We start from the raw sequence: 13,239 nt of genomic DNA, 5'->3' as shown, positions 1-13,239 counted from the left end.
CCAAGATGCCACTCTTTGATGCAATTCTGTGACGGTGAGCTTGGGAAATTTTTACTTCTCTTACCATCCTCCTCACTGTGCGTTGTGGCAAGATAAACTTGGGACCTCTTCCAGCCTTGTTTGTCACTGTTCCAGTTGTTTTAAACTTCTTAATGATTCCTCTGACTGTAGATACCGGCAAGTTAAGGCGAGTGGCTATTTTCTTGTAGCCATTGCCTGACTTATGAAGGTCGACACACATCTGCCTTACTTGAATGGTGTGTTCTCTTGTCTTTGCCATGTTGACAAATGGGTAAGAGAATTTGGCCTCTGTGTAACGTCATATTTATACCCCAGGGAAACAGGAAATCATGAATTACTAATGAAAAGTCCCTAGATACCCTGACCAACCTTAGCAACTACAGAAAAATATATAAAAAAAAAAAATAATAATAAAATTTTTCAGAGGAATTGTTAGGGGTGCCAATAATTGTGGGACACATGATTTCAAGTTTGTTTTTTCTAAATGTATGATTTTTTTTTACCACCAAAGTTATGTACTTAAATGAAAGGTTGGATTTTTCTCTTTTTTTGCATTTGGGTTCTATGTTGTTTTAAAAAAAAGGAGAATTTTTAGAAGTCCACGACCACATCTTAAACAGGGGTGCCAATAATTGTGGAGGGCACTGTATATATATATATATATATATATATATATATATATATATATATATATATATATATATATATATATATATATTTACAAACAAACACACATACATACAAACAAAAGAAATAAAGAAATGCTATAGGAAGGAAGGAAGAAAGAAAGAAAGAAAGAAACAAACAAACAAACAAAAGAAATAAAGAAATGCTATAGGAAGAAAGAAAGAAAGAAAGAAAGAAAGAAAGAAAGAAAGAAAGAAAGAAAGAAAGAAAGAAAGAAAGAAAGAAAGAAAGAAAGAAAGAGGATTTATTAGGATTCAGGATAAGGAAATTAGGATTTAATATAACATGTTAATAACGCGCTAATGCTGATTAAATTTTATTGACACTGATTAATTAACGAGAGATTCATTTATTTACTCGGATATAAAAAAACGATATAAATGAACATCACTAAACATTTGTTTTACCGATGCGCCAAGTCTCAAATCAAGCACCAAAATCCGCCATGATGCGCACATCCGGCGATTAAATAGATGACTAGATAGATGGATGGATGGATGGATGGATGGATGGATGGATGGATGGATGGATGGATAGATGGATGGATGGATGGATAGATAGATGGATGGATAGATGGATGGATAGATGGAAGCATGAATAAACGAATAAAGGAATGAATAAATAAAGAGATGACTAAATAGATGCATGGATGGAAGAAGGAATAGATTTATACAGGGGTGGCTAGATAGATAGATAGAAGAAAAAATTATTGATGAAGGGGTATCTAAATGGATGGATGGATGGATGGATGGATGGATGGATGGATGGATGGATATCGTCAGATCTCTGAGCCACAAATCTCACAGCAACTAAAGTGCACTTCCAAGAGGTTCTTTTCCAGCTTGGAGATTTGAACATGACCTACTGAATTCATGCAGCTGCTCCCTTCTTTCTCTCTCTTTCCCTCTCTCTCTTCCTCTCTCTCTCTCCTGTCCCTGTAGGTCTGTTGTGTGCACTGCATGCTAATATCTAATCCATCTATGCTCTGTTATCGCCCAAACTGGTTTGGGAAAAGGAGAGAGGAAAACAATGAAGCTCTATGAAAACTCCTCACTGGCAATAAATAATGTATGAACACAAATGTACAAGGTTTTATGATAAATTGTCTATATGGAAATATCTGAAACTGGTATAAATGTAAATATACACTCACTATATGGGCAAAAGTTTCTGGACACCTGACCACAAGATTGGAATGTGCTTTCTGAACATTCCAGTTCACATTTAGTTCTTGCCAGCTCTTATAATAAGCACCACTCTTCTGGGAAGATTTTCTGCTATATTTTCTAGAGTTTGCAGTATTGTCATGCTGGAACACGTTTGGATCCCCCAGTTCAAGTTAAGGGAAAGTTTCATTCTACTACATTCATAGACATTCTAAACAATTCTGTGCCTTTTTGGTTACATGAGAGTGTATAAGAGTGTATATAGTAACGGACATTAAATGAACTGCATTAGGGGGACGGATCGATGGATGAACATGATCGACAGTATGGACAGATAAATGACCAGATGAATGGCTAAATGGATAGATGGATGGATGGATGGATGGATGGATGGATGGATGGATGGATGGATGGATGGATGGATATATGTGGGGGTGAGTGGGTGTATAGAGGAAGGCCTGTGTGGATGGATAATTGGATAGGTGGATGAAAGGTAATAAGCAATAATTTATGAATGGATGGAAGGATGAATGTATGTATGTATGTATGTATGGATGGATGGATGGATGAATGGATGGATAGATGGATTTTTAGATGGATGAACATGACTGACAGTATGAACAGATAAATTACCAGATAGATCACTGGATGCATGAATGGATGGATGGATGCATTAATGGCTGGCTGGCTGGCTGGCAGGGTGATTGGATGGATGGATGGATGGATGGATGGATGGATGGATGGATGGATGGATGGATGGATGGATGGATGAAAAATGGATTTATGGATGGATGGGTGGCTGGATGGATAGATGGGTAGATAGATGGATGGATGGATGGATGGATGGATGGATGGATGGATGGATGGATGGATGGATGGATGGATGGATGGATGGATAGACGGATGGCTTCATAGATGGATGAACATGACTGACAGTATTTTAAATATTTTTGAAAATTTGTCGTTTATTTATAGTCAGCTAGAAAGTCGTGATTTGCTTCATCAGCAAGGCCTTTTGATCCTCTTCCTTATAGCATGCTGCTAAAAATAAAAAAATAAAAAACATGACTCATTCCCAAGACCAATGATGATTTAATTCACATGTCTAGGAGCAGGAAAGCAGGTCCTTTCAGCTCTCATGGTAGAATAAAATTGATTGTCCGACTGCTGGTGCCGTGGCCATGTGCACGCAGCGCTGGCCTTGTCTGCTAATGAAATCCGCTCGTGCCACTCATAAAACAGATCACACAGATAAATACTTTAGTAACAGACAGCTGTGCTTCCCCCTGTTTTTAAAGATCACCAGCTGCCACCGAAAAAAGACCCTCTTTAGCTAAAGAACCTTCAATTTTGTGATTATATAGGAAGCACCTACATCTCCCAGAACGGCAAAACGACAGCTGGCTGGCTTTTACAAGAATTCCCAGCACTTCATAAATGTGCTGTTAGTAAATACAAAATACAAAAAATAATACAATACAGCAGTTAAATCATAACTGAGGCTTTTCCTTCTTCTGTCTTTCATGTAAAAACATCAGACTGATGATCAGACAGATCGTTTATTATCATTTTATGTATTCGCTTCATTAAATATGTATGTAACGGGTTCAAAAGACTCCGTATACAAATATCAACAAAATATATACAGTGTATTATACGTTGTATGAGCAAAAGTTTGTGGACACCTGACAATATGTAGTATGTGTCTTCTGAAAATCCCATTCCAGGTACTGATGTAACGTGAGGAGATCTGAGGTAGATACAGTAGCTCTATTGCAGGCCACTAAAGATCTTCCACTACAACCAAGGATTTGTGCACAGGGGCAGTGTCAGGTCTCATAGTAGTTTCCCAAGTGAAGGGAATCCAAAGATATTTAATATAATTGCCTTTAACTTTGTGGTAACAGTTTGAGGAACATCCACACATGGCTGAGAAAGTCAGGTGTCCCAATACTCTGACAAAAAGTGAATTATTCTTTTTTCTTGAAACTCCATTTGTTATTCCAGAGCGTTGAACACACAAGCAGGCATGACCTTCCTGAGCTTATAGGGGGATTTTTGTGTTGAGTTTCACTTATATGGTGAATATGGTGATGGACATAAATAGGCTCAAGGAACGAGATGAACTGGAGAAGAAAACGTTTAAATGAGAAATGCAACATATACCAGCAGTATGTACGTAATTCACACACACAGTGTATATTTATACACAATTGTAAATGAACGTTAATGCATGTTAACGCAAATTGACTGTTTTTATTACAAATTATAAAAGAGGCGAAATTAAAACCCTCAACGCAACACACATTTATTCACGACATCCTTTCTTTCCAGATATAGATATATAAAGAAATACTACACCAAAAAATAAGTGTTAATGACTAAACATTTGTTTTGCGCCAAATCTCAAAATCAGCCACGAAGCACAAATCCGACAATTAAAACCGTCCACATAGCAAAAGTTCCATTTGGTGTCCTGATAGATAGATAGATAGATAGATAGATAGATAGATAGATAGATGGATAGATGGATAGATGGATAGATGGATAGATAGATAGATAGATAGATAGATAGATAGATAGATAGATAGATAGATAGATAGATAGATAGTGATTTGCTTCATCAGCAAGGCCTTTTGATCCTCTTCCTTAGAGGATGCTGCTAAAAATAAAAAAATAAATAAAAAAACACGACCCATTCCCAAGCCCTATGATGATTTAATTTACATGTTTAGGAGCAGAAAAGCAGGTCCCCTAAACATTTGTTTTGCGCCAAATCTCAAAATCAGCCACGATGCACAAATCCGCCAATTAAAACCGTCCGTGTGGAAACATAGAAAAAGTTATGTCTGGTGTCCTGATGATTAACATCATTTCAAACACCATTGTTACTTTAAACATTAACGAGGATATTTTGTCTTCATGCTTTAAGTTAAATCTGGTTTCACTAATCATAAAAATAAAGCATAAAGCGTCCCGATTTCTTAATGACCATGTTGATTAGATACATATGCATACATATACAGTGGAACCTTGGGTTACGAATTTAATTCGTTCCGGTACTTTATTCGTAACCTCAAAAGTTCGTATCCCGATACAAATTTCCCCATAATAATGAACAGAAACTTCGGTAATTCGTTCTGGACAACCAAAAATATTACTTAAATAAAAATAAAGCCAATATTCACTAATATTATTTACTTTTAACATGTTATATTAAAATCATACCACATAAAAACATACAAAAGAGGAAAAGATCTTTACCGGTACTTTCCTTTGAGAAGACTCGCTGCAGGAGACGACGTCAGAGAAGGGGAGGAGGAGAGTTATTGTTTGAAGGAGAATCTTATTATATTATATTATTATATATTATTATATATTATATTATAGAATATTAAAGACAGTGTTATTAACACTAACGCTGAGACAATTGTTGCATTAGAGGAAAATGAGAGCTGTTTCTTTAAGGCTACTATCAGTTGGTATTGAAGTCCAGAGTGAAATTCATTATGGGTATTGTACTGGAAAAGACTGTAACCCTGCTAATCTATCTTCATAAAAACAAGTAAAGTGGGTATGCATCGGCTAATGTTGTCCATCTCATCATTCCACGAGCATCAACTAACTAGTTGTTACGCTGCCGCCTGGAAAAGTTCAAGCGGATAAGTAACACGATGCTCTCGCTAGGGACACAGGACGCTAACTGATGTGACGAGCTGCGTGGATAGAGCAAAAACAACCAACTTGCCTGCGATTTTTGGTGAGCGACGTCAGATCCCGATATATTGTTCGTAACCAGGGGCAAAAATTTTGATGAACTGCGATTCGTAACCTGAATTATACGTATGCCGGGGCGTTCGTAACCCGAGGTTCCACTGTACATTTCTCCTGTTGTAGTTTTTCCGTCCAAGACATCACATGCATTAAAAATTATCCATCTGTTGCCTCCATTCATACTCATGACTACAACAGCAAACAAAGAGTCATGTGATTTATTACTTTCCACACTGTGCCATGAATCACTGTACAACAGTGTGAGTGGGTTGCACTCGTTTGAAACTGCAGACCTTCTGAGACCTTGTCATCTCTATTACAGCCACACAATATATCATTTTTAATGTTATTATAACATTATGACATCACAGAATGCATTCATTAAATAAATGTTTGTGGACACCTGAGCATTTGATTGGTTCTTTTTTTTCACATTGAGTCCACATTTGCTCTTATAATAACCTCCACTCTTCAAGATGTTCCGTTAGATTTGCACTCATTCGCCTACAAGGGAATTGGTCACAAGAGCTTTTCAATTTATTCCAAAGGTGTTCAGGTTTTTTTTTTTGCTCTACAGCAGGCCACTCAAGATCTTCCACTTCAACCCATGTAAACCACATTTTCATGGAGCACAGCGGAATCATCTTGGGGTTGGGGTCTCCAAGTTTAAGTGAAGGGAAATTTTAATGCTAGTGCATCTGAAAACATTGTATACAGTTGTGTTCGTGCACATTTGTGAAAGCTCTCTCTCTCTCTCTCTCTCTCTCTCTCTCTCTCTACCTCTCTCTCTCTCTCTCTCTCTCTCTCTCTCTTTCTATCTAGGCATTTAGATCAACAGATTTTTAAGGGACTCTTTCACTGATATTTGCTCAACATGTGTTTGTGTGGAATTGGATGAGTAATTAGACAAATGACAGATTAAGTGACTCGGTGCTTGGTGTGAAAGTAAATGTGTAAATGAGAGTCAAATGTGCAGTCAACTATGTGTTCTCACCATGTGAAAAGACACTCTCTGGCTTTTGTTTGGACACTTTTTTCTCAAATAAACCCACAGGTTTTGATCCACAATCCATGAACCTCTCAGTAGATTTTGTTTTATTCTTTTTTTTTTTTTTTAGAAAAGAATTAGGATTCATTGTCGAGAGTGCTTAACTTCTTAAAAAGCTTCACCTTACAAGAGAAATGAAGATCCGTTATCAAATAAATCAATCATGCTCGATAGGACCGGGAAACGAGGCAGTCAGGTTAAGGTCAGAATTCACTCTCAGTACTTTTAAATGCTCGGTATATGCTAGAACATCACAAAATATTTGTCTCATATGATACGACTGTTGTAGCGGTTTTGCTTGTTTATCATTGGAATGAGAATTCTGACAGGAATAGCATGTGGTGGCTTCATGCTGAGATCAGGTTTATGCAGAAGCTGTGAGTCGCTCAATCTCTCCACAATAAAGCAAAAGAAAAGGAACAAAGAAAACATGAGAGGAGAAATGTGCTGACGGGAGAAGTCTCCAGTTGACAAGTGCTGAAAAATTCCTCTAAGAAATTTCTTTTAAAGCAGAGTCATGATAGGCTGCTGCTTAAACCGGCTTTATGCTGTAAGATGTTCTGGAAGTTTGCACACACATGAGCATTAGATTTGTATGTACAATTTCTATGTTCCGTTCCATATTTGGTTTCCATTTGCTGTTATAATAACCTCCATTCTTCCTGGGAAGATTTTAAAGTGTGCTTATGCTAGTAATAATTATCAAAGTTTCTGGAATTGCACAGAACAAAACCAGCCTTTAGAATGAAATGTACCCATTATTATTATTCTTTTTTATCCAAGCATTACATCTTTTTTTTAGTATTTAAATATGTAAGTAAAAAAATATGTTGCTGTCCATGGTGCTGTTCATTTACTATTTGGCGAAATGCCATGTAATAGGTAATGTAGAATAGACATTAACACTCACATTTACAGTACATAATAATTAAGGGGACATTTGTAAGTGAAATACATTTCGCTGTACTGGGCATACACTATTTGGACAAAAAAAAAAAAGGTTTTGGGACACTTGACTTTTACAGCTATGTGTGGTTCTTTCTCAAACTTTTTCCACAAGCTTGGAGGGGCTGTCTTTGAATGTAGTGGCATTAAATTTTCCATTTATTGAACTAAGAGACCCAAACCTACCAATGCCTCTGTACTTAAAGTCAGCTCCATGAAGATGTGGGTTGTAATGGAAGATCTTGAGTGGCCTCCTATACAGTTTTAATCCCTACTGAACACATTTGGGATGAATTGGAATGCTGACTGCACCCCAGGCCTCCTCATCTCACCTATATCAGTAAAGCTTTTGTGGCTGATTCTCCACAAGCACACTAAAATCTGGTGGAACATCTTCCCAGAACAGTAATGGTTAATGCAGTGGGGAAAATAATTATTTTACCCTGTTGATTTTGTTTACCCCCTTACAAAGAAATGAATGGTCTAGAATTTGTATAGTTGATTTTTTAAGAGAGAGAAAAAATCCATTAAACATATAATAATTAGTATATAGTGATAAAGAATTCCCGTCTTGTGCAGATCTACAATCTCGTCCCTGACGTCCTTTGACAGCTCAATGTTCTTGCCCATGGTGGTTGAGAGGTTTGAATGGAAGAGGTTGATTCTATAATGGGTGTCTTTTATACACGTCATAGGTTGATATTATGAGTTCTTTCTTAAAGGGACAGGACTAATTTGGGTGTGTGGGAGTCAGAATTCTTCCTGGTTGATAAGGAATCAAATACTTATTTCACTCGATTAAAAACAAAATAATTAATATGTAATATTAATTTATTATTTTGTTCTGGATTTTTTTATATTCTGTTTCTCTCTGTTAAAATAAACCTACTATACAATTCTAGACTGTTTATTTCTTTGTAAGGCGGTAATTTTACAAAATCAACAGTGGATCAATTAATTTTTTCCCCCACTGTATAACAGCAAATATAGAATTGGATGAATGTCTATGATATACATAGAACGTATAAGGAGTTCCCTAGAGGGACAACCAAAGAGTGTATGGACCAGTATCAATGCTGTGCAGAAAACATATTAATCACATGAATAGAGGCTTGTGTTTATTAATTTAACTAGCCCGTAGGCTCAGAGGTTAATGTTATGTGCCATGAAAGCAGCCGACTGCCACATAGCCATTACTGGTTTCTTGAGAAAAATGCTTAATCTATGTTTTCTTAGCTACATGCTTCAGAAATGTATCTCTGCCAATGAATGAATAAAGCAGAACGCTTACTTTACACCTTATTAGATATTTTCCCTGCTGCTTTCAAATAAGTCATTGGGAATCCTATGGAATAGACTTTAATTGATTGATTTAATTGATTAGCTGGCTTACAGGCTCCGTAAATGCTTGGACTGGGAAAAAAAATGCATTCAATTGTTACAGCTATACTTTATGGCCAGATTTCTGTAGACACCTGAGCCTTACACTAAACAGCTGCACAAAAAGCAGATCCCTGACCTCCTCGACACCATTGAATGAACTGAAACACAGATTACACCTAACGTTTCCACCTCCTCAACATCTCATTAAATCTTTTGTAGCAAAATGATCCATGCTATAAAAATGAAGCTTTCACAGAAGAATGGAGCATCTTTTAAGAGCAAACACATAGCAAACCAATGCAGACTAAATCGAAATCAAGAACAGATGGTTGCATTTGGTCGGGTGTCCACATATTCTTTGGCAATACTGTTTTTAATGTCATTTTTTTCTTCTGTCTTTACTGTTTTGGCCTGAATATGATGCTGTCCGTGGTGCTGATCATAATGCCAACAACGATTTGGAGCTCACGGTTGGTTCTCAAAACAAGGTCACAAAAATTCGTGAACTCTTCCGGAAGTGATGTATAGCCTACACTTAGTTGCTTTTGATAATGTATGGTGGTGAAAAAAAAAAAAAAAAGAACAGTGCAATATATCGGTGGCAGCAAATGCATCTCGTCGTTACCATAGCGGTGCGGAGCATGCGCAGACTGGACTTGGGAACTGGAAATGACTGACATTGTCAGTTAACTTTGGTAGAATTGAATGTCGGTCGATGATATTGGTTTTTCGGAGCACAATGGTGTCGCGTTCTGTATGTATTTAAGTCACGTTTGAATGTCATTTTGGTGCTTTTAATGGACATTTATCAAGAGAGAGAGAGAGAGAGAGAGAGAGCTGTATTGTAATCAGTGTGTCTTGGAGATCTCTGTCACAAGCCTCCTCAAAGTCATTCATTTTACATCAGTCATCTTGCATCTCATTTCATGAAAAAAAAAATCAGCCTGATTTTACTGAGTCAGGGATTGAAGCACATTTCCTCTATCCTTCACACGCACGCGCCTATGAAGTAAAGCACATGCAATGCATGCGTAACGTGCAAATCATCTGAGTTCGACTGTCCTGCATGCTGGAGCAATAAATCTGGAATGTGCAATGTGCCAAAACTGGGAAACTTGGTCTACTGTAAGAACTAAGCATAGAGGAGGAGGAAGAGGAGAAGGAGGAGGAAGAACAGAAAAAAAAGACTTACCGAATCTCAGGACGTGCGGCATGGCGTGACTGCAGCCCGTTAGCAGCGCGATCGGCAGCAGCAGCGGCAGGAGGAGTCTCGGTGGGAAGCCGACGATCCGAGCAGCCAAGCGCGCGCTTATTTTGTCCATCTTATTGCCCCTGGTTCTCTTCCATCTTACAGGTGGAAAACAAACGTACACCTCCACGCGAGCGCGTATACCGACGTGTGTGTGTGTGTGGCTTGTGTGTGTCCGCTATAAAGGCTCTTGACGTGGCGGAGACATTACGGGATGGTCGCGCGCACGTCCTTTACTTTAACTAGCGATCGCTGTCTCCATCCAGACCGGGAGCACGCGCGCGACCTCCTTCTGTGACGGTGAAGAAACCGGAGGAGATCCGGAGGCCCAAGGAAGAGGAGGGGGATGCGGAGGGAGACGGAACGGGAGGGATGGGGGCGTCTCTGTGTGTGTGTGTGTGTGTGTGTGTGAGAGAGAGAGAGAGAGAGAGAGAGAGAGAGAGAGAGAGAGAGAGAGAGAGAGAGAGAGAGAGTGTGTGTGTGCGCGCGCGCGCGCGCGCTTGGCGTTTAACTGCCCACGCGCCCCGGTTATACTGCACTGCCGCACCGCCTGTGACGTCGAGCTGGGTTTAATTCAGTGTGTGTGTGTGCGTGTTTGTGTGTGGAGAAAGATGGAGCAAAATAAAAGGCGCAGGTGCGTATATTTGTATCTCATAGTTTTTGATTAATTGTTCATTCGCCTTTTCTTTGATCTTCATACGTGGCAGAAGTTGTGCAGAAATTACTTGATCGTGTTGGACACGCTGAAGATCAATGTCACATTCATAGATCTAGGGCTGTAGATAGAACCTCTAAGATCTTCCTAGAAGGACATGCTGGGAAAAAATAAATAAATAAATAAAAACTTTATCCTTAATCTGGAGTCTTTCCACACACTCATTTATACCAAAGGGGAAACCCCAAGCCATTTATGTGCATGTTTTTTGGACAGTCAGAGGAACCTAAGGGGAACCCATGCAGACATTTAAATCTCTGCGCAGACAGTAATCCGAGCTCTGGCTGAAGCCCATATCTGGAGCTGTGAGGCAACAATGACACTGTAATCCACTGTAAACGTGGTATTTACACTACATGGACAAAATAATTGGAACACCTGATTTTCCAGACACGTGGTTCTTCTCCAGACTTTCCAGAAGAAGAATGGAGGTAATTTGTGGAATAGGATGTTTAAAAAGCACATACAAATCTTATGCTTAGGAGGCTTAGATCCCTCCAGATGTCCAGAGTCCAGATGTTCATGGTCTATATGAGGACCTGTAGCTTTTATACACCATTCAAAATGTACAGAATTAGGATGGTCCTCTTAGAAATGAAACGGTGCCACTAAAAATGGGTTTTCACCATAAAGGAACCATTTTTGAGTCCTCCAAAGAACCTTTCCCAGTCTAATCACAAATGCGAGTATATATGATCAACAAGTCATGTCAAGTCAAGTTTATTTCTATTGTGATTTTCACAACAGACATTGTCTCAAAGCAGCTTTACAGAATTTAAGAGTTAAGGTGAATGATGTGTGTTTATCCCTGATGAGCAGCCATGGCGACGGTGGCAAGGAAAAACTCCCTTAGATGTTATGAGGAAGAAACCTTAAGAGGACCCAGACTCAAAAGGGAACCATCCTCATTTGGGCTACTGAGCAACTCATAAAATAGCTCAACATTTGTGATCATCATAAATCCAACACCAGCTTCTCCATACCAGAGCCTTTAAACACTCAAAAAGGTCCAGTGTCCAAACTCCACATGAAGTGGAATCCAATAGGCGCTGTTACGTCTCTAGATGGTTCTGGATGTTTGCAGGCATCTACTTCTTCAAAGGTCCACAATCTTCATGAGGTGGGACGTGACTGGGGCTGGAGCAACCTCAGAATGCCTCAGGATGGGAAGAGAAAGAGAAGCAGTGGAGAGGAATTAGCGTAGCTGCTGTTCATGATATTAACAGCACAAGTTGATAATGTGCATGTGATCAGATGTTCTGGAGCACAAGGTTATGATATGATATGAGATGTATGTTATGTGTAGGCTTTGCTAAAAAGATATGTTTTTAATCTGCACTTAAACTGGGTGAGTGTGTCTGAGCCCCGAACACTATCAGGAAGACTATTCCAAAGTTTAGGAGCTAAATGTAAAAATGTTCTACCACCTTTAGTGGACTTTGCTATTCTAGGAACTACTAGAAGTCCAGAGTTTTGAGATCTCAGGGAGCGTGATGGATTGTAACATGTTAGAAGACTGGAAAGATACATGGGAGACAAACCATTTAAGGTTTTGTAAGTAGCAGTAGTTTGTAGTCGATTTGAAACTTAACAGGTGGCCAGTGTAGGGATGAGAAGATTGGGGTTATAAAAATTTGAGATAATTCGAGTCTGAAAAACATATTTTTGATTTGAAGAAGCTTTTCCCACCACAAAGGCTTTTGCGGACACCATTGGATTCGTATGTGCATTTTTAACATGCAATTTCACATTCAGTCCTAATTATCTGTTATAATAACATGGGAAAATGTTACATCAGATTTTGGAGGTGAGGTGAGGTGAGGTGGGGTGAGGTGAGGTGAGGTGAGGAAGCCTGGGGTGCATTCAGGGTTTAAATTCACCACAAAGATTAAAACCATATCTTTAAGGAGCTGGCATTGTTCACTGGGGCATTGTCATGCTCGAACTGGTTTAATTCTCCTAGAGAAAAAATGTATGGCATTCCATCCAAAGACATCTAAAATTGTGTTCCTTCTAACTATTTGGAGAAAAAACACATATGGACGTGGAGGTAAGTCTGCATGGTTTTGGCTCCACCTAGAGGGCATACAGTGCACTCTTGTATTTGTTGTGGTGCTGCTGAATGAATGCTTAATCCTCAAGTATTACATGAATCAATCAGCCAACAAAACACAAAACCATGCTTGATCTTTATGAATTACAGTATGCAGCATGTACAAAACAATGGGAATCAATCAGTCTTTTTTTATTT

The 13,239-nt window shown here is 38.7% G+C and overlaps 1 protein-coding gene across 2 annotated transcripts in view; it reads right to left on the bottom strand.

Annotated features, from left to right (window-relative positions):
- LOC124401024 (glutamate receptor ionotropic, kainate 2-like) overlaps positions 1 to 10,682 on the bottom strand; it is a 39,493-nt gene extending 28,811 nt beyond the window's left edge. For both annotated transcript variants that reach the window (XM_046872919.1, XM_046872920.1), the window contains exon 1: positions 10,217 to 10,682. In XM_046872919.1, coding sequence (XP_046728875.1) covers positions 10,217 to 10,346 — 130 coding nt within the window. In that variant the 5' untranslated portion in view covers positions 10,347 to 10,682. The remainder of the gene's footprint in view (positions 1 to 10,216) is intronic.
- Between the last annotated feature and the right edge of the window lie 2,557 nt (positions 10,683 to 13,239).

This window comes from Silurus meridionalis, chromosome 18, assembly GCF_014805685.1.
Source record: "Silurus meridionalis isolate SWU-2019-XX chromosome 18, ASM1480568v1, whole genome shotgun sequence".
NCBI lineage: Eukaryota > Metazoa > Chordata > Actinopteri > Siluriformes > Siluridae > Silurus > Silurus meridionalis.
Note: the sequence above shows the minus strand (reverse complement) of the source record. Positions and strands in the feature narration are given on the sequence as shown.